Genomic DNA, 27,602 nt, shown 5'->3' with positions numbered 1-27,602 from the left:
AATATATAACTGTCAAATATTAAAAACATATTTCAAGAGTTAACTTCTTAAAGTTATAAGTTCATTGTTTGTACTAGCATATAAATTGTAAGAAAAAAACTAATTAGATCTTAATCACTAGGACTGTGTTATCTCATATATATTTTTATTTTATAAAATAAAGGCTAAAAAATACGGATTTTACTCTAAGATTAGATTTCGGATTTTGAAAAATTGAAAATGTATACTTTTATATATGACTTAAATTAAAATTTTGATAACTATACATTCCGTTATAATTTTATTTTTTAATTAGAATACAATTTTCAACGATTTTAAACCCAAATTCAGATATTGAAATTTTGAAATCCGAAAAACCAGATTTTGGATGTTAAATTTCGAAATCTAGATTTTTTAGTCTAAAATTCAAAATGTGATTTTCATCACTAGTACAAACTATAATTGTAACAGAAAAAAAAAAAAATAAGAGCCCGAGATACATATTGGAATATTTTGATGAATTTTCGAAACTTCCGAAACGGAGGCTGTGAAACGATCGTTTAGCGATCGCAACTTCCATTGTACAACTGAAGCAATATATGTAACTTGGTACACGTTATTGCTTGTAATAACTGTACTAGTTTCGTTTCGGACAGCTGCAGAGCGGAAACATGACCGCTAATACAAGCGGAAACGTGTAAGCTCTATCGGTGACAAGGACACTAGTACGTCGCCGGAAACGCGTAAATTCATAAAAATATGTAACGTAGGTACATAGTATGTACATCGTACCGAATGCAACAACGACTATCCTGCGTGTCATTCAAGCGAACAATAATGTTTTCGTCGTACATTGCTGTCGTGATACCGTCGTGCGTATACAATAAGGACGCATTCGTTCGGACGTCTGGTTCTCGTCAGAAACACCGTTGAAACGGCAGGGGGCGTCGAGGCCGAAGCGGTGCAAGATGATCAGAACGTATCGGTTCGAACTCAGGCGGTTTCGGAAGTTTACGGACGCGGGACGATCGTCGAACCATATCGTACACAATAATACGTAAAATATACCAACAGTGGTCTACAAATGAACCGACACAAAACTATCGTTTCGAAAACATAGAAAATACAATGGCCCTGAGTCACCACGGATTGATAAAAAAAAAAAAAAAAATAAATAAATTATTTATTATACGGCGTGCACATCACGTTCTATAGTGGAACGTTGCGGAAACGTGTGCGCAGTTTTTGTGAGCTTGGCTCTAGCAGTCTACAGTACAACACTACAACACTTCCCTCATCGTTTGTCCTACCCGGGCCAATAATTATAAATTTTAGGTAGTAGTGATAATAATAACAACAAAAACAACGATGGTAATCGAAAATAAATACTGATAACATTGAAAATCAGTATAATAATGATTAATGAATAATACGAACAATTGGCGAGAGACGTTTTTCGCGAAATATTCAGTACGAATACTGCAGCGCTGTTCGACGGACCGACTCTGCGCGATAATACAACCGCGTGACCGTAGTATACGTGCAAAAGTGATTTCCTCATTTCGTTTTTAACAATCCTTTTCGGTTTCCTTCTCCGCGCGGTCACGCTTCAACTCTATTGCGAAATCAAAAACGATCTCCTCGTACGGCAACATGATGACGTACCATCGGACGAATCCGTAACGCCACAACGATCCATTAGATACTTAGGTCTGGATTCTATATCGTAATAGGAAAATAACTTTTGTTCGTAACCACACGCCCATATACGATACGTGTTTGGGCCGTCGGCCGGTCGTATTACGTACACGTATTTCTCTTGTAATATAATAAACTATATCAACATCGCAGTGCAGCTCAGATGGTCTTTGAACGTCTCATTAACCGTTTGCCATGGATTCACTTGGCCGTCCTACAGTGCCTGTACCTCGCGCCAATCGGTTCGGCCGGTGAGTGTCTACATAAAAAGTTGATATTTTACGTTATTGGACGAAGGATATTTTATTGAGAATTTATAAAATTTAATAAATATCTATATTGGCTAATGACTATATTTTTATAAAATATATTTCAATGCTTTATATAAGAAGAAATAATATTAAATAGAAATAAAGGATGAATTTTCTTAAAAAAAAAATAAAAGTTTGGAGTCCAGTGTAGTCATTTAGGTGTTTTAATAATAAATAATAATTAATATTTAATATTACTTTTTTTATTCAACTGAGTATATGGGTATTGAAAAATAAATTTCCCAATATTACCTTAAAAAAGTAACATAAAAATAACAAGTAACAAGTTATTTCATCAAGTAAGTTACCTAAAAATAAATTACCAATAATTTTACAACACTATAGTCGATACGAACGATTATTTTGTTATCCGCGCACATGGACAATACGAACTGAACATTGTAGACTCTATTAGAGTTAGGTACGTTTAGTTAGAATTGAACTTTACAAATCTTAGCTTCAACAAAATTTAAGTCTCTATATAAAGTATAGATATATCATGCATTATAGATCCATAATATAAATGTAATTTAACGTTTGTAATAAGCCACTGTTTATCATTACCAAAATTATCACTCCATGGGTATTCAAAATGTAATAACAGAAGCATAATGTATGTTTCTATATCTTTTAGCGTCCAGTCCGCAATATTTGGGATGTTTTTTAAACGAAGATTTGAGCGTTTCGAATGGCGTAAAAGTCACATCTCAAACACCTGAAACGTGTTCAAATGATTGCCTAGCATTAAATTATACTTATGCCGAGTTCAACGAGTCGTAAGATAAATACAACTAACGTTTACTTTGAAATATTATGTTCGTCAATACGCCTTTATTATATTATATGTTTATATATATATATATATATATAGATCTTGTCGCTGCACTCATAATTACATGTCCAAATTAATGAAGTCGTTCGACGCCGATTGCGATTCGTCTTGCGCCGGAATCTCGTCGGCCAGGTGTGATCGAACGCATTTTAAAATGTTCAAAACTCGAAATACAAGTAAATAGTCGCTCCACCAAAGATGTTGAAACGGCGTGCGTCATTTCAATGGCTTACATTTTTTTTATTTATCATTGCTATATTATGCGCATTTTAGGCGAAGAGAGTTATCCTCAAGCCATTTACCTAGGATGCTACGGGGAAAAGATGGGAGACGAGAAGAACAGGCTGTTGAAATTTCCGCACGAGCGATACGAAGACAACACTCCTCAAAAATGTTCGGAAGAATGTTTCAAAATAGGATTTCTATATTCGGGCACTACGAACGGAGAAAAACTGGGGTAATAATATCAAACAATTGTACGTTTTCCGTTTTTAACTTGCACGCCCGAGAAACGCAGTATACCTGTGATGGCTAAATAACGGCATTATATAGTTTTTACTATCTTAAAAATTCGACTTTATTTGAATTGTTTATAATTTTAAAAAATGTTTATATGATGAAGGAACATTATGTACGTTATATATATATATATAGAGAGAGATAATAAAAAAAAAATACTTGCACATAACACTATTGATTATCCTGAATATTTAAACCCTAAATTAACAGTTTGTTTTTGTCACGAAGTCGTACATTAAGAACCATTATTAGTAAAATAGCACCAACCATGAAAAAAATAATAGATCCACCACTGATCAAGAACAAAATATTATCGAAGCCCAAATCAATAATAATTCGTATAAATTAGAACAGTTTTATAAATTATTGTTTTCATTTCGTAGTCGACTTTTAAATATTCATAGAATCGCCTATAATCGCGTACTAATATCATCGTTTTTTAGGTAGTGGTACGCGGTGTTGACGCTCCGATCAGCCATAAGTGGTGGTGTATTTAAACACAGCTATAATACCTACAAACAATAAAAACTACATAACACGCCCGGTGCTATATATAAATAAAGTATACATTTATTAAATACTATAAGTATTAATATCAGAACTTTTTATATTTTATATCTTAGAAAATTATCCCTAACGTTGCAAGTACCCGTTATTTACAAGGCGCTGTTTGTAGGAAATGTGATAATAATAAATCCAACTGCTGTTAGTACCGATTGGTCAAGTCACCGTACATTATTATTATTACTATCCGAATCAGTCGGTCGATTGTCGGACTAATGTTTATTATTATTATTTTTAGTATTATAATTATTAAGTTTTATGGCTGTACATTCAACTTATTTATTTATATTATTATCGGTTGTGTCATTGTATACGATCACCGCGTGCGTTTATTGTTATTGTGATGTTTGAGGTTGTGCTACTGTACGACCATCGTATAATTCTTTATTATTGATTGTTAATCAAATTGTAGTTAAATTATATTATACCTATGAACGTATAATAACGACAGTATGATTTATTATTACAATTATTGTTAATGACGATCAAGCCTGCCACGTGCGACTTAGTTGACACTTGCAAGGCGAACTAATTTTGTTTTCTACAGAGCAGTTCAGACCGTTTACTAGTGCATAATATTAATAGCTCGATACGTATAGGCATAGTATACAAATGTTTTTAGCGTTACGATGATAATAATTATTGTTGATGTCGTTGTAATTATACGATTTACTTCCAGAACTGCTTGTTGGTGTGGTAATCAATATCCTTCAAGACGTTTCAAAATAAACGATGCGAAATGCAACGTCCCGTGCTCCGGCGACAAGACGAAGAAATGCGGTGGTTTATGGAGACTGAGTGTTTATTCCACTGGAATCGTCGGTTAGACAATTATGCATGTATAACATATTCGATAGGGTCGATGGGGAGTATACGAAACCATATTGGATTGTTATAACATGTCTACAATTGATTAATTTTTTTTTTTTTTGTCACACGCAGATTACCCACTAGGCCAACCGGTTGGTTGTTTCAATTTGGTTGATTTCAAGCTACCCGGAAAAAATATAAACACGCTCAAGGAGAATATCGATCCGCATAGGTGTTTTTACATTTGCAACGAGAGACAGTACAAGTACGCGGCGGTTAGCGAGTAAGTACAGTAAGATAAACGACATCGCAATTTTATATACAGTTTTCGTTTTTTATTTTGTATTCAGTTATTGTTATGTTCAACGGGGACGCATAAACTTAAATATTTTGTCAGGACATTTCTAAGGCCAATTTAGGTTACGTTAGGTTTTCTGTGTATTGCACTAATATTTATATGCGGTTTCTATTTTCCAAGTAAATAAATATTTCAATAACTTCTCTGTGCATTCAAACAAATTTCGTTGTTTTCGGTTGAGTAAGAACCGAAATTAGTTGAATGCGAGTTCTTGTAATTTTCGTATATTTGGTAGGATGAAGATGATCTAGGAAAAAAAATTGTTTTTAATTAATAATAATAACAAAATATATTGTTCCTCGTTCTTTTAGCTTACGTTGTGCTTAATAGATTCAATAATCTGATTAAAATCAAGTTTCTAAAAATCGGGCAACCTTATTTAAATACTTCTTGTACATGAACTTGTTCTCTGTACGAAGACGCTCGATTTTTGTTGTCTATTTAATGCTAGAAAAAAGAAAATAAAATTAGCATACGTGTTATCGATTTATAAGTATATACACTGAAAGTTCTTTAGCCACATGGATTATCCAGTTGCACCGATTTTGAAGTTTAAACTGTGGTATTATTCGTGCACGAGTGTCATTCTAAAAACGATAACACAATGCCAACGTAAAATAGCCGCTATTACTTTTAAAACAATTGAAAAGAGTTAGTACAAAAAAAAAACTTGGAACTTTACTATGGGGATCTGAAATGAAAGTCGAAATGAACGCGCTTTAAATATATCATAGGTACTTTTAATAACGTGAGACATAGAATTTCAACGTCGTCCACGGATGATAAAATATTTATGGCAGAAATGGTAATAGTATTGTAATACGTACTCTTGAAAGATAGAGGTTTAGACAGTTGGGTTTTTTGTCGATCGATACACTTTCGTACTGTATTCGACTGAACCTCTTGTCCATTGCCATCTGCAGACACTGCGATGCACGGAATAGTGAAACGAAAATAAAAAGTATCATTTGATTTAATCAATTAATCAATTAATTTTAATGTAAGGCAACAGGTTTCTATAATATCACTTATCGTTTGCAGTAAGTATTTGAAAATCCCTTATAACTAGTATCTGTTTTTAACTAAAATATGACATTTTCGCTGTCTCGGAGGTCGATATTAAGTATTGTACACGTCACACGTTTTTATATTATTATTATTATGTTATGATATCGCGTAACGCGTACTTGGGCTTTATATTCTTCGGTACGTGCAGAACCACCCTAGGCGCAACTGCACGTGCCATCCGAATAATAGCTGCCACGCCACCAGTTTCACGTCCACGAAGGTCTCTGGCGTCAAAATTTGCTCGTTTTACGTACCCGGGATCACCCCACGGCGGTGATGTGACAGCGGCGTCCACCCTGAGGTTAGCGGCCACCAAGAAAGAATTTCCCACCCTAAAATCTATCCGGTGGGCCACTCCGTAAATCTCTGCGTTTTTTTTTGGTCAAAGCTATTTTTTTTTTAGATCCAAGTCGATGACGATAACTAAAAAAAAAAAACACGAGCCTATCATATTATTGCGTTGATTTATAGTACTGTTCAATCGTAGTATGATCAAGCTTACCGTGGTCACAAATCAACGCCAGCTGTATAACATTCCCTCCGGCACCACAAAACAGGTCCAAGACCGTGCCAAATGAAGTACATCTCTTGGCAATATGTTGTGTCAGTACCTCTGAACAAACGGAGTACATACTGGCTGCGTAATCGCGTGAAAAAATTCATTTCGTTAGAAAATATATTCGCGTATGTTATATTATAATTTACTCTTGTCAAGCATAATTCCCTCATCATACTTTGAAAGTAGTGAGAACCGCAGTTTCTAATATTTATCGGTTTGGTTTAACATCGACTCCTGAGAGAATAACAATTCAATCGGTTTAATATCCGTAGACGTGAGTGAATTATCGTGTATTTGCTTTCGATCTATCTTTTACACGTGTGTTGGTAGTACGATTTTAAATGTTTTTAATTTTTTTTTTTTTTTTTGTTTTTTAATGTTCTCTATTTTAAATTATACTTTAACAATTATTCTTATAAATACTCCATAAGATTACTCATTAAACAGGGTTAGTGATGATGGTGGTGGTGGTGGTGATGATTTCTTCTCTCGGGTCAGTCGTAAAAAGGAAACGGCAAATCGGACCGGATTCGATGAAAGGGGTTAATACAGTTTGATACTTATCATCATTTTCAACAATTAACCTAACCTATATTTAAAATATATGAAAAATTTAAAAGATTGCGTAGTCGGAATTTTATATATTTTTTTCATTGTATCAATTGTTTTAAATTTTAAAAATTAAATGTGTATAATATAATTTATAAACGTCAACATATAAACCCGATCGATCTTCTGTAACAGTCTCCCCTCACCAAACTACCTTTCTTGCTTTGCTACCACATAAATATGTATATGTTACGATACACTTACGTGAACACTCGTGTACTAACAGGGATTATTGCGAATGCAGTCACGAAAAACCAGGCATAAGCGAACAAAAAAATCGAGAAGAGTGCAAAAAATGTGAAGGAGACGAATCGGAATATTGCGGTGGTTCTAGCTCAATAAGCGTTTACGAAAATGATTGGATTGGTAAGTCCTTATTTTTTTTTAAACAATTCACATTAAGAGAATTTATTTGTTTACCCTAACATAAAGTATTATGTATATTTAATGTTTTAATCGGTTAGAATGATTGATATAATTCCGAATGTCAAATTTTTGAAACTATGTGCGCCAAATTTTCGTATACATTTTTCATAAGTTTAATTTATAAATTAATATTACAATTGGATTGCCCAGAACTATGCATTAACTTACGAATAATTATTCTGTTTTCTTATAATTTTATAGTGGGACGGAGCTGATAACCGTAAGCATAATGCTAGATAGACTATAGTAAAAATATAAACCGTTGCTGTTCGCAGGCACCGGGAATCTGTCTGAAAAACTTTTTGGATGTTTTCGAAACTCATGGATGTATCCAGTGATGGAAGGATGGAACATAACATTTCCTCGATGGCTAACATCAGAGTTGTGTGTTTCGAGTTGCTACAACCGAGGGTATTCGTACGCCGCACTCGCATCGCAGTAAGTTCTATAAATTGTTTAAATAAAAAAGTTTTTCTATATTTTTGCACGTTTTTTACCATCAACAGAACTCGATTAACGATGAGGGGGCGGGGACGGGGACGATGACGGGGACGGGGACGGGGAAGTTAAAAGATTCGAAACAGAAAAAGTTGGTGTTTTATGTATATATTGCACACGATTTTTAATATATCACGTTACGTATATTACCTTAATTCATATGTTTGCATCATGAACGGCTACGGAAATTATTATACAACATGTTCATTGCAGTGGGACTTTTGGATTAACCTACTCCAAAATTCCCATATAGTTATTGGAGAATCGTACTAGGAAGTTTTTTTTTTTTAAAAATGTTGGATTTTATTACAATCGTTAAGATATCTTTAGTTATAATATGTATGCATTATTTGTTAGTTATTATGGTTTTATTTATCTTGACATTTTTTACGCTTTAGAAATTTTAATAACATAAAGTTTTTTAAATTTTAAACTCTATAACAGAACATTTTTTCGAAATATTCTACGTAAAAATAAAAATATTTACCTAGTAGTTAACTGCTTATAAGTATTCAATGTTTAGATAATAATATAATTTTTAAACTTATCAAAAACAAATTACTGTATTCTACTAGCTGTTATCACATATTACCTACACTTATCGTGTAAAATATTACGGGTAGTAAGTATTCTTATTATAAAATAAAAATTACAGACAACTTCATCACAATATTGTATATATTATATTATATTATATATTGTATATTAACACGTTAATAATTAAAAATGAATATTTACTAGTGATGCTAGTAGCTAAACGTATTTTTTATTAGAGACACTTGTATTTTTGGTGTTGATCTCGTCACCAAATACGTTGTTCACATACAGTTCGAATCGTTCTTCGACAAGAGACTCAGTATTATCAATATTATCAGACATTATATCTGTTGCACCTCGGTGTTGGTTGAAGAATACTTCAATTTATTTTTTACCCTGCCAATAATGCCGTACCCTAGTTTAATGCCTTATTTATGTTTAAATACATTTGTTTTTATATCTTAACACCATAAACGGGCCAAGTAAAACTTCAATAATCCCCAGGATAAATCGATGGTCAACAAACGAGTATCTATTGAGAAAACACACATAAGAATACTTACATAACAAATGGCGTAATTTCAATTAAATTCTGTACAGTGTATAATTTAATTGGTATTAATGTTATTAGTGTTAGGCAGATGATACCAGTGGCGTATTTGAGAGGGGTGATGGGGCCACCACCCTTCCCCCCCATGACAATTTTTAGACCAAAACAATTTTTATATAAGTAATGGGTATTTTATTAAGAAACAAGAATTATGATTTATTTTATAGTATTACTACATTTGAAAACGTTTCAAATTTTACACTTATTTAAATGACGCAAAACGCTAAATTTTTTATAACGTTTAAATTATTTATAGCGTTAAACGCTCAATTGCTTATAATATTTATATGTCCCATAACGATAAATAATATATATTATTTTGATTGAAGATCCAGTCCATACTTGGTGAAAAATTAGATAAAACACATACGAAACTTTCAAAACACAGATAGGTGTTAAAAAAGAACTACACAAAAAGACCATACTAAGTGGATCCGGCATTAGATCAAAAGAAAAAAAAACAACAAATATTAAAAATTCACCTGATGTAAATATTACCAAAAATTTTACTTGTAAATGTTGAGTCTGAGTTAAAGAAAAAATTTGAGTCGCCTTCCCCCCCTAGAAGTAAGTCTAAATACGCCCCTGGATGATACACCCATATATATAAGTATATGTAAATATAGAATATATGAAACAATAAGTGATCGCATTTTAGGTACTATTACAAAGGTTTACATAGGAGTTAATTGTTGTGCTGTGTAGAATATATATATATATATATATATATATATATATATATACCTATATAAACAAATTAGTCCAATTACGAATGATTATATTACATATTGTACCTACCTAAATTAGTCGCTTCTAAAAATCACTAAATTTTCCTATTAAGTTATTTATGAAGCCAAAAAACAACACTTACTAGTGGTTATTTAGTATTTATACAAATTTAATAACTGTTAAATCGATATTATATTTTAATGCAATCAACATTTTTTTCATGAGCACTCGATGTCAGTATTCTAAATCGAAATACTTAAAAAAATCACACACATTTTAAATACAAATTTTACGAATATTTGAATGTGTTTAGAGAAGTACTGAACTCCAAGCATCTCTCGAACTAAAACCTTAGACGCACGCAATGCGTCATATTTATATTTATTGACATATTTTTGGTATATTATATAAACGCGCTATAAGAACTGTCACGATTTTTTCGGTTTTGTTTTTTTTTTTGTTAATTTGTTTACAAGTGTTGATATTTCGCTAAATAACCATGAAAGGTATAACGATCGAGGCGTAAAAGAACTGTATCAGTGCTGTACATTTTTACACTCAGCAGCAGTTGCTATCCAACAGAAATTACGATTCGCATGTAGCTGGTTTGGCTTTGAAAATATTGTGTGGTAAGACAAGTACCTAAAACATTTCACGTGCGCTAAATAGCAGACCTTATGGCATTTCGGCGATAACGCTTCTTGACGATCGTGTACGTTGCCCGGACTCGACTGTGCACCCAGATCCGTGTTAGGGACTAGGGCGCAGGGTACAGGCAAACCAATGCGATCCCGTTAATTATTTCCAACCATAGGGGTGTCCCGTCGCCGAACGCCGCCGGGGCCACCCACGCAATTGTAGACATATGTATGTATCGCAATAGGCTGTGAATAATTATCGTACTTACGAGTGGACGTGCACGTCGCGCGTGTGTCACAGAACGGAGTGCGTGTGCAGTTTCGTGAGCCCGTCGCTCGAAGCGAGAGCCGACGCGTACCACTGCGACGCCACGTGCCCAGGCGGCTCGACGTCGGATCACAAGTGTGGCGGCCGCGGCCATTACAACGTGTTCACCACCGGTCTGATAACGTCTCGGGTGGCCGGGGACAATTACATGGGCTGCTACGTCGAGTCTGCGGCCAGCGTCGGCGCCAAGCCGGCTGGAAACGACGACGGGATCACTGTTCGGATCCACTTCCCGTACGTGAACACGCCGAAAATCTGCTCGAAACACTGTTACCGGAACGGTTACCGGTACTACGGGCTCTCGTACAGGGAGACGTGTTGGTGCGCGAACGCTCCGCCGAGCTACGATCTCAAAGTGAGGGACGACGAGTGCTCCGCCCAGTGTCCGGGCGACGCCAACAAGTATTGCGGTGGGGTGATGAGGACGGCCGTCTTCCAGCTGGGTGAGCGAGCGCGACAGAAGGGCTTACAATGTATCCAAAAGGACTTTCGATTCTTTCGACTGTTTTAGGGTGTGATTTTGATTATCTTGTTAAAGGAAACCAAAAGTCCCCGAAATACAACTAAAAATCCGCGGAATAAAACAACCCAACATCCGATTGATATTTTATGATACACGTATTACGTATTAGTATTATTTATTGACTTTTTCAAACTCGTACAACCGTCGCAGGTTGGTTGAGCGACAATTTTTTTTAGACCGATGTGTACTGAATGATAAGTTTTATTGAATATACAGTGGGTTTCCGTTGTTTATGCGTAGGGAGCTCTGTAAATCCTAATTTTTTTCCTTGAGTTGCAATTGTTTTAATTAAGTTCATATTTCGCTGGGTTTGAACCAACGTTGGTAGATCGTTTAGACTTATTTTTTACTTATTCCGTTATGTCACTATGTCATCGTAATAAATCAGTAGTTTTACACTTTGGCAGCCTCCCTCTCTCCGCCCCTACCTCTTTTTTTACTGTTTTTCGCGGTTACGCATCTGCACCAATGGAAAACAGTCTAATATATAGTCACAATTTTAGGACTAAATATTTCCCACACCGAGCTGAAAATCACTGTTACGATATCGATTTACGGTGGATATATTGTTCATGAGAAAATGATTATTGTAAGATTGATTTAAGAACGTCAAAAATTATGATTTGGCATACCTAACGCGTTCCTTTTGTGTATTTCTGTAAAGGGATTATAGCTGATCGAATAGAAAATTGTTCTACGATTTGCGAATGTTATTTTTTGCCAACCGAAAATGCGACCACTATCCAATGTTCAAACAAAAACTTGACTACAGCTCCAACGATTTTTCCTGTTTTCGAGAACAAATCGTCGTTATTTGTTCATTTAATTTTGAGTGATAACCTGTTCAAAGTTCAACCAGATCTGACCAGTTATCGCATTACCTTGTTGGATATAAGTGGAAATGGTTTAACGACATTGGACGCTAATCTTTTGCCCAAAAGTTTAAAGGTTAGAAAAATTATATATACGTTAGCTGTTAACTAAAATTGTTATTCATCATTGATTTACCAATTTTTTAGGTTTTGTACGTCGATAATAACAAGTTAACATTATTGAATGATAAAGTAATAAGATTGTTACCAAGTTTAGACACTATAACGTTGTCAAAAAACCCGTGGCAATGTGAATGTTTCCTAAGGACTGTTATAATAGAACATAGATCAAAGGTGTGTAATTTGATCATTTTTTACCGACTATGTCGAGATATTTTTGTTGATGAATGACGTAAACACCTCACTAAATTATTAAAAATTCATAAAAAATCATGTAATTTAAATTGTAAAATCATAACTCTAAATATTATAATTTACAATTTTTTTTTTTTTTATTCTTAATAATTCAATTTGTGACTACTTTAAAATAACTAAAACACTGTTAATATAAAGAGTTAGTATCATATGGATAACAACCAAGGAAAGTGATATTTATTGCCACTATGCAGCGATAAATAAATAAAAATTATCTTAGATTGCAGTATATGATCAATATAATATCGAAAAATACCTTTAATTACTAAATTAATTTAAATGAAAATCAATTATTTTGTTTTTATAAACCAATCTGAATCAAAAACCGACAACCACTTTTAATACTTGGGTTGCAAAGCCTGTAACACAAAGAGAAAAAATATTCTTAGGTCTTCAACATTTCAGAGCAACTAAACGTGATGAGATTATAGTATAATTAGGCTCATAGTCTAGTCAAAATTAATATTTACAAAACGACTATACGAAACTTGCACTAACATTTATAATTTACCGTTAGTAGTATTAGAACATAAGTACAACATAAGTTCATTGTATAACAATAGTACTGTATTCGAATACTTTGTAAAATGCACGTTTCGGAATACCTAACAAATTGTATATGTTTGTGAGGAAAAGATTTTTTACAATCAAGGGTTAATCTGAGGAAATGCCAACTACCGAAAAATTAATATCTCTTATTGATAACATATTCATCGTTATACTATTCTTGAAGTGAAATATAATCTTTTTGAGTGTTAATATTTTCACCCGATCTAATTGAAATGTCTAGTTTCATGTATATGCCCGAGAATCTAATATATCAGCATTTCCCAAACTATTTTGGTTCACGCATTTCCATAACAAAAAAAAAAATGTAATCGTGCCTTCCATAAATAAATAAAATTTTTTTTTTATTTTTATTATTTTAATAAAATCAAATTACTTTCAGTCTAAAAGTCTAAATATTTGATAGTGTAATGTACAATATTAATATTTGCCTTGCGCCTTCCACAATAAGTGTATGCGCTTCCTAAGGAAGCGCGGGTCACTTTTTGGGAACCACTATAATACATAATTATTTTAACAGTGTTCCGTATACATGGTTTTTCGTCGATTTTTCAGATCGAAGACTTGAGAAAAATCACCTGCACGTCTTCTACTAAACCAATCATCCTTATAGATGAATATAGTCTATGCAAAAAATGGAAAATCGATTACTTCTATTTTGTAATCATTATGGGTTTCGTTCTGTTTATTTGTTTTTTGTCTGTTTACTTCAACTTGCACGAAATATTTTGGTCATATGTCCGCAACAATCGATGGAATTCTTGCAATCGCACAGTTTCCACCGAGACCTGCAGTTATAGAAGAAATTCTTCAGAGGTATACATGCAACGAATCCAATACGACGAACTCGCAGTGGCAACGGAAAACTGGGATCAGAACCGCGTGTTGGGCAGAGGAGGTTTTGGAGTGGTGTACAAAGGAAATTGGCGACACACGGATGTGGCTATCAAACGGTTGAAGTCTGAGGTCAGTTATACAAAATAATATTTGAAAATATAATTATTAAAAACCCTAACAAACTATATTGACGTTTGCTGACAAGTACAGGTTTTCCATCTTCGTTGTTCAGAAAATATATTATGTTCAATCAGTTTTTTCTAAGACATTTTTATAACTGCCTATTGTAGTTTTGAGTAAGAAATTAAAAAAAAAATTAAACTCATGTTACTCACACTAATTAAATGCCTTACATCAACATTGAAGCAATGAACACAAATATTTGAAAAATATTTTGTAGCAATTAATTAATATATTAATCACCCATATGATTAATTAGATTTAATAAAAGTTTAAAAATTATAATAGCATTATTTTAAATTTTATTTTATATTTACATCAATTTTGTGATAATAAATAAATAAATTTCAGTAATATTTCAAACATTTTAGGTTACCTATGATTAAACATGTATTTAAAACTGCCCCGTTATACAAGTTCTGTATTTTCTCTGAACACACCTATGATCATATAAATATGAGGTTTGTATTATCAGTAATGTATACATTGTTTTCAGGGAATAGCCGAGAGAGTTGTTAATATGCACACTTTGGGAGACGAAATTTTAAATCCATCCAAAGAGATAATGTACTTAAACGCAGTCAAACATGACAATGTACTTCCCATGTATGGATTTTGTTTCCACGCGACTGGATCTTGTTTGATCTACCAGTACATGGCAAATGGATCACTGGAAGATCGTCTACAACTTAAAGTACGGATTGCTCAGTTTATATAATATGTTTAGACTGTTTCACGAGGATTAAATAACTATGACATTTCTTATTGGTTTTTTAAAGATAATCATATTATATAAATTTTAATTTTAATAACTCACATGATAACTTATTTTTTTAAAGTAAAGTAACATTTTATTTTTACATTATCGTTATTGCCACATAATGTATTGTGTTTCGTAAATACACAAGGAAGTAAGAATATTTTGTATAAACCTGCAAAATAGGATTGACTAACATATTCTTTGTCTTCGACATCTATTATAACTAATATTTCATATTATATTAGCTAAATTATAATTTTATGTTCTCTATATCGTACAAATCGAAAAGTTTACAAAATAATCGCATACCGCAAAAACCCAAAAGTTTATACCAACATGGTTTTTATATAATTATAACAGATTATAAGTAGGTACTCGTAGTTCGTATTATATTATCGGAAAATTGTTAAAATGTGTCAAAACTTAGGAATAAAAATGATAAAACAGTAAAACGATGCGTTTTTTTTCAGATTAAACGAAATACAAATCTATGATATCTAGCTTTATGTACAGCTTTTTTTAAAATTTATCCTAATATTATAATAAATACACTTGTAATATATTTTTTGAATAAATTTAAAGTCATTTTTATAATGCATTTTATGAGTTTTTCCGTCTTTTAATTAATTAATTTATTATAATTTTATTTATACTAAAATTATTAAAAATAAAAATGGTAGTGCATTGTTTAGAGTTTTTAGGTTATAAAAGGATTTCTTTAGGGTATTAAAATCCCAGCCCTAAATATAACCTAACCACGCTTTTGTTTGTATATATAGAACGGAACAAAACCATTGTCTTGGTCAAGGCGTGCAAACATAGCACTAGGAACAGCGAGAGGACTTCAATTTTTACATAACATGGAAATACCTTTAATTCATGGCGATATAAAAAGGTAAATATTACCGTATACATACATCGCGTTTTATTTTGTATTCGAAAATGTGTAATTATCCACAATAAGTTACAATAACTATTTTGTAAATATATTAAAATATCTTTGTTGAAATCAAAACAGATGTATTATAATTTTATTACTGATATTCTTTTACAACCTTTTTTTTTTTTACTTTTCAGCGCCAATATTCTTTTGGACTCAAACTTCGAAGCTCGAATAGGAGATTTCGGTCTTGCTCGAACCGGTCCGATGGAAGAAACGAACAAAGAACCAGTGGGTTTCAATGTTAGCCGTGTATGTGGTACTAAACCTTATCTCCCCGATGACTTTTGCCAAAGCAAAATAATGTCTACAAAAGTGGACACTTTTAGTTTCGGTGTGGTACGTATGTGTCAAGCTTGGGCATTAACAAAATAATAAGTTAACAGTTAAGTTACTTAAATTTATTATACAAATACTACATTTCTTTCTGGTAAATTAATTAATATTGTTAATTAACTAATTTATTTATATTCAGAACTAATCCATAGGACGCCACACCCGCATGCTTTATTATATAAGATATTTATTACCTATATGATATTAAACTGATTTATTTTCAAACTTAATGGTAAGAATATTATCTGTATCTTTTTGTATTTTGTAATGGATCGCTAGGATTAAACCAATAAATAAAAATAATTAAACCAATATGTAGACTGTATAACCTTTTTTATTTTTTAACCTTTATTAACCTTTTATTTTTTAACCTTTTTTTATTTTTATTATTTTATAGTTTTGGAGTCGCTTGCTGTGCACGGTACAAAATTCGATACGCCATTAAAATATTGTCACACGCATAGATAACATATAAATAATAATAATGATATAAACTAATCACTAATAAGCAGATCATGTTAGAATTACTTAGGTTCCTATAAAAAATTAAAGGAAGTTGCTAAGAGAAGTGGAGAAACATTTCATTAATGAACCAATCTACAGATAGTTGAAAAAAAGACTGCAATCGCGTACGATTAGAACGCAAACATAGGTTTTTTTTACAATATTTTAATCTGTAAGTTAGCTATGAGTATTTTTAAATTATAATATTTTACATAAAATCTAAAATACCTACCGGAAGAAATAGATAATATTATAATAATGTTCTTACCTTTAAGTTAGATCAGTTTATTCTAATATTAAAGCTAACAACCCAGAAGCTAAAATTGGTTTTACTGATCGAAAATTTACTATGTAGATGTAAGAATGGGTTTTGTAAGATAGAGACAACACATAAGGGTGTGGCGTCTACATCATAAATTACTGCACTAATTTTTATTTATTTTTTAATCTTGCTTTTAAAATACTCACTTGGAGTTTTTTTTAATATAATACTTTTTACTAGGTATAGTAGTAATAGTAGGTAATTTAGACATGTCTTGAAAATTTGTTTTATAAAAAATGTTTACTTACGCAGGTGATGTTCGAAATTGCGACGGGTCTAAAAGCGTTCAACAGATTTAAAAACTACAACTATTTGGTTAGTACCCGTATAACACAATTTAAAACAAAATATACGTTAGTTACAACTGACATTCATATTGATTCAATTATTGTTTTGTTTAGATGGATTTTGTGAATAATTACACGTCTTCGCTGATAGATATTGCTGACAAGACCGCGGGAGAAGATTTTTATCACGTATCCGTGGCGTTAATATCTCTGGGAAAAACATGCGTAGTAGAAATAGCGAAAAACCGTCCGGAAATGGTCGTAGTCTATATGAAACTAAAAAATATAGTGTCGAATACTGGCCTACAACAAACTACAAGTAAATATCGATAGTATATTGTTAAAGTGGCCTATTTTCAAGTTTTTTTTAGGAGGCTTTAAAATTTTTCTAAAAAATAAGTGATTCAATAATATCCCTAATAAAAATGAAGAGTTATTACATGATATATTATATAAATTAATATTATCTTTCTTTGTACCTTCAAACCAAGTTATTTATAACTTTTTAACTTTTTTTTTTTTTTTTGGGGGGGGGGGGGGGGGGGGGTTAAAATCTAAATATGCCACTGTATTGTAAGTAATGGCCGTCAAATCGATCGATAATGTACCAATAAAATGTACTATTATATTAATGTATTATTAATATTATTGATGGGATACCCATAATATTATTATTATATGGTATGACCATAGGCGTGTGCACGGGAGGTGCCGGGTGTGTTCGGGCACCCCCTGAAATATTTATTAAACGGGGCCCTATAATTTAAGTCTAAGAGTAATGGGCCTGTATTTTAACTGATGTTGTTCAAATTGAATGTGATTTATTCTAAAATATTTGGTAAAAAATAAATGACTTTTCGTAATAGACAGAATAAAACAAAATGTTTTAAATGTTCTTGCAAAAATGTATTATGATAATATAACAGTTAGTGTGTATTCAGCAGTAATGGACTACAAAAATACAAATCATACGTAGTTGAAGCTATCTAGGAAAAATGTATGAGATTCAAGGAAAAAATATTCATCGAGACTAATTACAGTATTCAATAATAAATTAAAGTTATGTCACACGTTTTGTTAAGATAGGGCCCAAAAGAATAGTAAACAGCCCCTGAAATACAGGTCTGGGCACGCCCATGGGCATGAAACAAACTCATAAACGAACTACATAAAATTGTGTTTTTATAAAATTAAATTAATTATATTTTTATTTCTTCTTGACATTTACAGCTTTGGGGAATGACAATTTCACATCTAATTCACAGGTATGTGAGCAGTCAAATTCAATTTATGTTTAAAAATAATAACTCTTGATTAATTAACTGCTATGATATAATTTTTAATGCTATGTTTAATTTTTATCCTGTTTATAATAAGTTATTAGATGGTTACATACCTATACATGTAACTTAGGCACATTGATTGGTTAAAATTAATATTTATCATAGCAATATAAGCACATTAATTCTCATATGTAACGTAGACCTTTTGGCACTTTTTGTTTAGAAATAGTAGTTTAATGCAGTGCTTCTCAAACTGGGAACCACAGCCTCTTAGGCTATATTATTATTCTATTAGGCCTTGAAATAGTTATTTTATCTGAACTTTTTTCTTTATGCCTTAATTTTCTTGTATTTTTACATGTACAGATGTAGTTAACAATATAATAAAAATGTTTTCAAGTAAATAAAAAACATTAATTTAATATACATATCAATAGTTAAGCTGTGTGAAATAGCACTTGTAATTTTAATACATTATTAAAAAAAATAATAATAATAATAATAAATGATTTTAATTAAGGGAGCCTTGACAATTTAACAATAAATTTAGGAGACCTACAAAATCTGACAAAAATGTTTGAGAAGCACTGGTTTAATGAACTGTAAATTTTAATAAATCAAACAGGGTCATATTTTTATTATAAAACTATTGTTTATGTTCTTATTATTTCTATAGTATAACACAATCTATAATTTGAATACTTATCTGAAGTTTTCTTAGACAATGGTATAATTAAAAAAATACAACTAGATGTCAATTAAGGTGTACAATTATTTTGTAATTCAAAAAATTCTTTAAAATTTCGTAGTAATTGAATCAAGATAAATCAATTTTAATACTCAAATAGTAAATTACAACAATGTTGTATATCATTTATATCTAAATCACATAGGTAGTAGGTACATTTCAAAATATATTATATTAACTATAAACTATTCTTTAACTTAAGATTGCTGAGAAATCACAAACCATAGATATGGATTTGATGAAATTAGATGGAAAAAAAGCTGCTCTTTTGGCACCTTTAAACGAGATTCCATCAATATCCAGGCTTTATTCCAGTTCTACTTGTGAAATTAACCCGCGAAAATCAATCACCACCGAACAAAAAACTGACACCAATGAAATTTCGGTATGCTTAAATAGTTTTATATATAACAAATTCATATGAGAGTTAATAATTTTAATCAATTACTTGTATGTTTTAAATAGGATATAGGTTATTTTACAACAAACTTTTAAAAGTTATAATATCAACTAAAATTGTGTTATCAAAATAATAACTAACTGCATGATTATTGCTTGTATTATAATCGATTCATATAATACCTCATCGATATCAAATTAGTTTGCTATTATTATTATACTTAAAAATAAAATGTACTTTAATTAATATGCACTGTAACTTTATGATGTAATAAATTATTATTATATGATTGAGTTATTTTTAATTCTCAACAATATTTAGGAAAATTTATAAAAATTATGAATTCCATGTTTTAATCTTAAATCATTTTTAATCAAAGTAGGAATTATATCTAAAAATTGTTACCGTTAGTTTTAGCTGCAAATTCACCAATTTACTTAGTGGTAGATGTGCTCCAAAATTGTTTCATGTAGATTCACTAATTATTTGTTAATTTTACTTAATACATTTTACACAATCTCAATTATTTATTTATTCTAGAAAGAAGTTAATAATTGATAATTTTAACTTAAGTAAATGTTATAATATCAAATAAGAATCAAACATGGTTTTAGATATCATTATTACATATTAACACATTTATATTTTATAAAAAATAACATAGAATATAAATCATAATATTACTTGGTTCATCTTGATCAAAATCAAAAATATATTTTCAAAAATACTATATGGTATACTTGTATTTGAAAAAACAATGATTATAATAAAATATGTTAACCAAAGATAAAATAGTCATCTTTTTTGAAACCTCTCTGAATAATTATCCTATTGAATAAATAATATTTTAATGATAATAATATTATTTTGAACTTATAAGTAATGATTATAGTTACTTTTCACATAGTTTATTAAATCCTGGGGGGCCACATATGCATATACCATATTTATCCATCGAATCTTCATTTAATGTAGGAAAATTTTTACTAATTACATTTTCATCGATATGTTCTTTATTATCACCCTCATGGTTCTCTTCTTTTGATAAAATATAACGTACAGTCAGTCTACAAAATCAATCAAATTATTAAAATTAAATTACAAAACATAAAGTATCAATTAATCTTACCTTGATGAGTAAGTGGCACTTTTTTGATCTAAATATTTTTTCCAAATTATGTTTGATTCTTTTTTGTTACAGAACAATAATGAAACATTATACCTATAATCATGAGTAATGGTATTGAATATAGATGAGTAATTGATTATTTTCATTGTGATTTAAATACTTTTTAATGGGTGAATGCAAAGCATTCCATATGATTGGTAACATAGGTGTAATGCCAGTACCAGCAGCTATTAAAATTAAATTAGTTTTTGATGTCCAACACTCAAAACTGCCCTGTGGTCGGCTTACTTCGATAAAGTCACCTTGGCGTAAAGAGCAAAGATGTTGGCTTAATTTTCCTTTTGGATAACTTTTTACTAACAAACACAAAGTATCCTCTAAAATGTTTCCATATTCAGTTGTGTCGACTATAGGCCATACTGGAGTATATGGGCGAGATACATCAAGACCTAGAATACATTTTTTTAAATAGTTTAAAAAAAGATTTAAAATATTATTTTAGTAAATTAATAAATAAATACCATTTATTTTTGCTTTTACATAAACATGTCGCCCAGGGTAAACATGATTATACAAATTCTGTTCATACTTAAATAATAAAAATTTAACATTATGAGTGACATCATATGATTGAATCAGTTCGCATTTCCAATAATCAACTTGAATATTATTGGTTATTGATACAGTTCCAAAAGTTGGCCAAAGTCCAAGCACTTTTTTTATTAGTTTAACTTGAACTTTTCCAATATCGCCTACAATTTTAACAATACAAGGCCAATTGACAGGTTTATGAAGAGTGATGCATTTTGCTTTTCCATTCAATGAAAAAACTATTTCATTGGGCCGTTTTAATTTAATAGATACCTGAAACAAATTTGTATAAATAATAAAATTATTTATTCATTTATTTATAAATAATGTTGTTTAAAATAGATTATATTTTTTTGGAATCAATATTAAAATATTAAGTCAGAGAAAAAAATGAAAAAAAAAAAACTATATTTTAACAGAAATTTAAATTTCAAATAATTACTTTGATAATCGCAATCATTATCAATAATATAAAGTTAAAATATTATATCCAATTATAGACATAAAGTAAGCAATAAAGTTTCATTAAAGACCAAGAGCAATATTAAACAATGAAATTTAAATGCAATTTAAAAATGTTATAATTTTTGAAATATAATAATAAAGTCAAAATTATAAATATATATAAAACTAAAAAATAAATATACACACCAAAAATGCTGAATAAGTTATAATTACTATAATAATAATATATAGCAATATCTGTATGTTGTATAATAAGTAAATAATAAATTCATTAATACTAACTATACAATTATTATTAATTATTATAATACGAAATTGAAGATTATAATAAAATTATTAGTTAATCAAATAAATAAGAGCAAATAATTTGAACAATGCCACAAACAATGTATTTTATGACTTTTAGAGGAAATATCATGGAACCAAATAATTTTTATTTAAATACATTTCAAACTATTCTAGTTGTAACAAGACTAAATACAATTAGTTTCATTGAGAAAATAATGTTTTTGTGCTTATGTACCTCAGGATATGGTGTTTTAGTATAAAATACAAAACATAAAAAGCCAAGTTGTTGAAACCAGTCCATATTAAAATCATTGATTGACACATCTGTAGACGTTTTCAAAACCTCAGGTAATTTGAAGAGTTCTTCATTTACCAATCTTCCAACAACACACTTCTGCAGTATTGATTCATAGTTCACCCAAGCATGTATCTGTTGTTCATAATCTTTTGTAAACAATTTGTTAACTGTTAACACAATTACAATGTCTATTATTCAGTATCTATTACCTCTGAAAATAATTTAGTAGCATCTGTGCCAATTCCACGAATCAATTCATCACCACCTCCAGGATGGAAATCCATATATTGGGTAACATTATAGACCGTTCCACGTATAGCTAACCAAGCATCAGTCCGTTTGTTGTGTTTTGCTAATTCTGATTTTGAAACAGACAACAGCTTACCACCAACTCCAGTCAAATCATTTCCAGAATTACCCAAACGAATCCAATCCATAAGCGAGTGGCCAGGAGCTAGAGCCACTTTATTTCTAGTTGTTCCTGTAAAAATAAACATACAAATAAAAAAAAATGAATTTAAAAACATTTCAATACATAAGTATAATTCATTAAATTTTTCATTATTATTTTAATATTGGATTCCTTGAATTTACAAAAAAAAAAAAAAAACAAAATTCAAGTGTACCATCATAGCGATTGTTTAGTAATGTATTTTACAGTTTTATATTGTTTTTATACAACATAGAAATAATAACAAATATAAAATAATTTAAAGTTTGTATACTTGGTTCAAGTTAAAAATAATTAATATAGTTTAAATTTAATATATAAATAACTAAATTAATTTAAGTAAATAAAGACTAATTTAATTTTTGAATATTTTACAATACTAAGAATCTATATACAAATATTAATTTAAATTATTTAAGATAGAATACTTAATATATTAAAAAAGACTCAAGGTAAGCAAAGCACTTCAAAAGTATGATTTAAATCAGCCAACATAATGAGCTTTTATTTAATAAAATGTAAGTAATACACTTGTCAATACTTTCCAGCAATGCTGAACAATTCTTTCCGTAACAATATAATAATATAAAAATAGATTAAAAAGTTGATTATTAGCAAATATGATGTTGCTGTATGTTGCTACACCTTTTCAATTCTACCACTAGTCTTCTAATTACATGGTAAATATTTGTATAATTATTTTATAACTTCTTAACTCAAATTCATGCTGTACGGAAGATAAAACTCATAGCAAATAGTGACCAATACCATTATATTACTGTATTGTAATAATATTATTTTGCGACAGATAGTTTTAATGTTATACATAATAAATTATAATACAAGAGTTTTAAAATTTTTCAAAGTTCTTTATGCTACTTAGAGCGTTATAAAATAATAATAATCACATGTCTTAAGTCATTTATAAATGCGGAACAAAAACATGATTAAATTGAATATTAAGCAGTTATACTGACCGGTCGCCATGGTAGAATTCAGGAATTGATGACAATAACTACTATCGATGTAATGTATTCGGATACATAGTTATCAATTGATACATCTCTAGTACCAATGCAAAATGGAAAAATTGCAGGCCCTTCTTAACCTTTGGCTTTAAAAGAATATAATGAATATTTATTTAATTAATGTAAAGCTCGAGAACTGAGAATAAAAATATATAAATATACATAATGAAATAAAAAAAACCAAATGGTCAATAATATTATCACATCAGCGATTTTGTTATCGCTTAACGTTATCACTTATGGTTGCACCGTAACCGAGGACCGATATCAACCGAAGTTATTATGCGTCGACTGTAATCCCGACCCCATCGAGACCAATAGTTTCGTAACAAAAATCATAGAGCTGAAAATTTCGAATAGCTTATAACGTGGCTTAGCAAACGCTCGAATACCACCACACTAGCACAATGAATTACCATGGCAATAAACCCATTACACCATCCTACAAGACAGAAATCTGTGGGTCACAACGCTATTTCGGTTAGTTGCAAGTCTGACCAATATTTTTACCCATAAACGATCACTAGACAAACAAAGAAAATCTTAAACTTTTAAGCAACTTATGTTAATTAACAATGGTGGGAGAACTGGCGTCTTATTCAAATGTTGTTGCCCTAGGAAGTTATTGGTAGTTATTTTACGAATATATATATATAGGTCCTTACAGTAGTAATTGCCCTTACTAGGGGACCACACAATGAATATTAAACTATTGCCAATTGTTAGAGTAACTTTCACTACAAACTTATGATGTACATAAATGCATTTATGAATTAATGCAAGTCACGAAATAACAGCATTTTAAGGATTAGCTATGCGATTCGCATAGGTACATTTCAAGGCTAACCATTTAAGAATAACGATAAGTATCAAATATTTAAAATATAATGTATTTTAGCGGACCGGGATACTAAACATAAAAGGTATAGGGCAACTATAAGATACTAATCTGGATATAAATCGGGTTACTCCTTGAAAATACCACAATATTGTACAATAAAAGGGTATATAAAGGAGTATGGAACAGACCATTTGATCTAATTTTAATCAACTGCTATGCTCCCACAGAGGACAAAGTCGATGATATAAAGGAAAAGTTTTATGACGAACTAGAGACAGTGGTGAATAACCTACCTACTCGCTGTTTGAAAATAATAGTGGGTGATTTTAATGCTAAAATAGGTAGAGAAACCTACTCAAAAAATGAAGTTAACAGTTATACAGTTATACATTGTATACAGCTATAATTTGTCCTTTGTACAAAAATGATAACCCGACAGTAACGGAGAACTATAGAGGTATCTTTTTACTAGACGTAGGTAATAAAGTCCTAACAACGGTAATCTTAGAAAGAATAAATATATATGCCAAAGACATTATCGGAAGTTACCAATGCGGTTTTCGAAAAGGTTAATCAATCATCGATCACATCTTCGTGATAAGACAAGTGATGAAAAAATATTATGAATTCAACGAGAAACAACATTTATTATTTATTGACTTTAAACAAGCTTATGACAATATAAGCAGAAAGGAACTATGGAAAGGTTTAGAACTACTTGGAATACCAAAGAAGTAGATAAATTTTGCTAAAATGTGTAATGAGAAGATATTCTGTAAAATACGATACTTACAAAATTACTCGGAAGCATTTGAGATAAAATCTGGTCTACGCCAAGGAGACGCCCTCTCACCCAAATTATTTAATCTAGCTCTGGAAAAAATAGTAAGAGATACAAACGAACAACAGAACATGGACATAATTGGGGAGTCGGTAATTTTAGCTTACGCAAATGATATAGAAGTACGAAAGAAGAAATTGTTCAAACAACTGAGAATCTGATTAAGGCAAGTAAGTCAATGAGCCTATGTATAAATGAAAATAAAACTAAGTATATGATGATGTCAAGAAATAATCAGAATACAAACAATCTTTTAATTAGTAACATAAAATTCGAAGCAGTGGATAGTTTTAAATACCTTGGAATAAATGTCAATAATAAGAATAATATGCATCACAGGAAGTGAATGAAAGAATTATGGGCGAGAACAGGTGCTATTATAGTATAGTCAAAATGCTAAAATCAAAATTACTTTCAAGGACATCAATAATTTTTCTTTATCATATACTACCTGCGTCCAATTGTAACATATGCTTGCGAGACATGGTCCTTAACAAAAGGTGATGATAGGAAATTAATAATATTTGAGAAAAAAGTATTCCGGAACATCTATGGTCCACGTTTCAACCAATATCTACGAAAAAAGAAAAAACGAAGAATTGTCGAAATTGTACAACAGACCAAATATCTTAGTGTTTATTAAAAACAAACGCCTAGAGTGGTTTGGAGACACTTGGAGAGCAGTTGGACTACTAATTAAAAAAGTACTTATTGAAAAAATTAACAAAACAAGGCCCTTAGGAAGACCAAGAATCCAGTAGATAGATGTGATAACCAGAGACCTGAAAGAGATAGGCCAAAATATAACTTTTGAGCTGACGTACAACAGAGATAGATAGCGAGATTTCTTGAAGGCAGCAATGGTCCTCAACGGAAGGTAAACTGAGAAGAAGATGGAACAGATCAATAGTCAGATGTGTTAGTCTGATCTTAACAAGTACCTTCATGCCAGTTAAATTTTCTTGATAAATTAATGTTTTGGACTTGGAATATTTACAATAAATATAGTTTAACTTATATTTGAGTAATTAATTTAAACATCCTAATACACTTCCTAACCTCAGAACCATTGAACTGACAGCACGTAACAGTTAACTGAGACCCTCACCTCCAATTATTTTATCATTGAGACCCTGAGTTAGTCGGTACGTGGTCGGCCCTTTTTTTTCATTACGAAAAAATACAATCTTTACAGTTAATAAACGATAATAAGAATTTATGTTAATATGTTTTTTTTTTTTTTAGCTTAAATTTCCTTGAGAAGAAGCTCCCCATTGAAAGCACTTCTACTGACATTTAATATTACAACTATATTAAATTAATTTAATCTTGTGTTATGTTGATTATTTTTATTTTGTCGTATTAGAGTAAATCTCTACACCAAGATCGTTTTTTGCGGTGAGGAGGATTTTCAGGGAGTGCGATAGAGGATAATTCGTTAATAAGTGTGTTCGGGTGATTAATGAGATGGTTGTGAGATTTTTTTTAACGAATTTGGGTGATTTGTTTAACTGTTGGTATGTTTAGGTCACTGTGGATAGTTTCGTTGGAGATACATAGAAGAACGTTAAGTATGCGGCAGAGTATTTTAAATTGTACAGTTTGAATTTTATTGATATTGGAGATTTTAGTAGCACTCCAGAGTTCGATGTCGTATGTCCAC

At 30.7% G+C, this 27,602-nt stretch overlaps 2 protein-coding genes across 5 annotated transcripts; one reads left to right on the top strand and one right to left on the bottom strand.

Moving 5' to 3' along the window:
- Positions 1–1,245: 1,245 nt before the first annotated feature.
- LOC112680294 lies at positions 1,246–20,251 on the top strand. Of its 4 annotated transcripts, XM_025550336.1 has the most exons (20): positions 1,247–1,928; positions 2,623–2,764; positions 2,860–2,996; positions 3,094–3,277; positions 4,583–4,725; positions 4,846–4,996; positions 7,534–7,673; positions 8,009–8,171; positions 11,047–11,516; positions 12,261–12,544; positions 12,616–12,762; positions 13,966–14,376; positions 14,924–15,121; positions 15,967–16,082; positions 16,265–16,466; positions 17,542–17,604; positions 17,691–17,895; positions 18,807–18,841; positions 19,810–19,992; positions 20,073–20,251. In XM_025550336.1, the coding sequence occupies exons 1-20, from the start codon at positions 1,841–1,843 to the stop codon at positions 20,100–20,102; spliced, it is 3,492 nt and encodes a 1,163-aa protein (XP_025406121.1). In that variant the 5' UTR covers positions 1,247–1,840; the 3' UTR covers positions 20,103–20,251. The 4 variants fall into 4 exon arrangements, with proteins under 4 accessions (XP_025406122.1, XP_025406121.1, XP_025406120.1 ...); XM_025550337.1 differs by lacking the exon at positions 20,073–20,251 and having other exon boundaries at positions 1,246–1,928; positions 12,270–12,544; positions 19,810–20,066; XM_025550335.1 differs by lacking the exon at positions 20,073–20,251 and having other exon boundaries at positions 19,810–20,066.
- Positions 20,252–20,720: 469 nt separating this feature from the next.
- LOC112680293 (cytochrome b5 reductase 4) lies at positions 20,721–24,436 on the bottom strand. The gene is made up of 8 exons (XM_025550334.1): positions 24,207–24,436; positions 22,988–23,259; positions 22,716–22,910; positions 21,658–22,000; positions 21,297–21,585; positions 21,137–21,229; positions 20,904–21,074; positions 20,721–20,835 (listed from the first exon to the last, which is right to left on the bottom strand). The coding sequence occupies exons 1-8, from the start codon at positions 24,214–24,216 to the stop codon at positions 20,784–20,786; spliced, it is 1,425 nt and encodes a 474-aa protein (XP_025406119.1). The 5' UTR covers positions 24,217–24,436; the 3' UTR covers positions 20,721–20,783.
- Positions 24,437–27,602: the final 3,166 nt, after the last annotated feature.

The sequence above is a fragment of the Sipha flava genome, unplaced genomic scaffold (assembly GCF_003268045.1).
Source record: "Sipha flava isolate LNK unplaced genomic scaffold, YSA_version1 176_pilon_pilon, whole genome shotgun sequence".
Classification (NCBI taxonomy): Eukaryota; Metazoa; Arthropoda; class Insecta; order Hemiptera; family Aphididae; genus Sipha; species Sipha flava.
The sequence above is the reverse complement of the archived record's forward strand: the minus strand, read 5'-3'. Positions and strand labels throughout refer to the sequence as shown.

What these genes read in the sequence shown, in the direction of transcription:
- LOC112680294 (XM_025550335.1), top strand. Translation starts at nt 1,841, where the DNA reads ATGGTCTTTGAACGTCTCATTAACCGTTTGCCATGGATTCACTTGGCC. An exon ending in TATGCCGAGTTCAACGAGTC is followed by an intron (nt 2,765 to 2,859) that starts GTAAGATAAATA and finishes ATATATATATAG; the next exon opens with ATCTTGTCGCTGCACTCATA. An exon ending in TGGCCTACAACAAACTACAA is followed by an intron (nt 17,896 to 18,806) that starts GTAAATATCGAT and finishes TGACATTTACAG; the next exon opens with CTTTGGGGAATGACAATTTC.
- LOC112680293 (XM_025550334.1), bottom strand. An exon ending in TGTAAAAGCAAAAATAAATG is followed by an intron (nt 21,586 to 21,657) that starts GTATTTATTTAT and finishes AATGTATTCTAG; the next exon opens with GTCTTGATGTATCTCGCCCA. An exon ending in TTGCATTCACCCATTAAAAA is followed by an intron (nt 21,230 to 21,296) that starts GTATTTAAATCA and finishes TCATGATTATAG; the next exon opens with GTATAATGTTTCATTATTGT.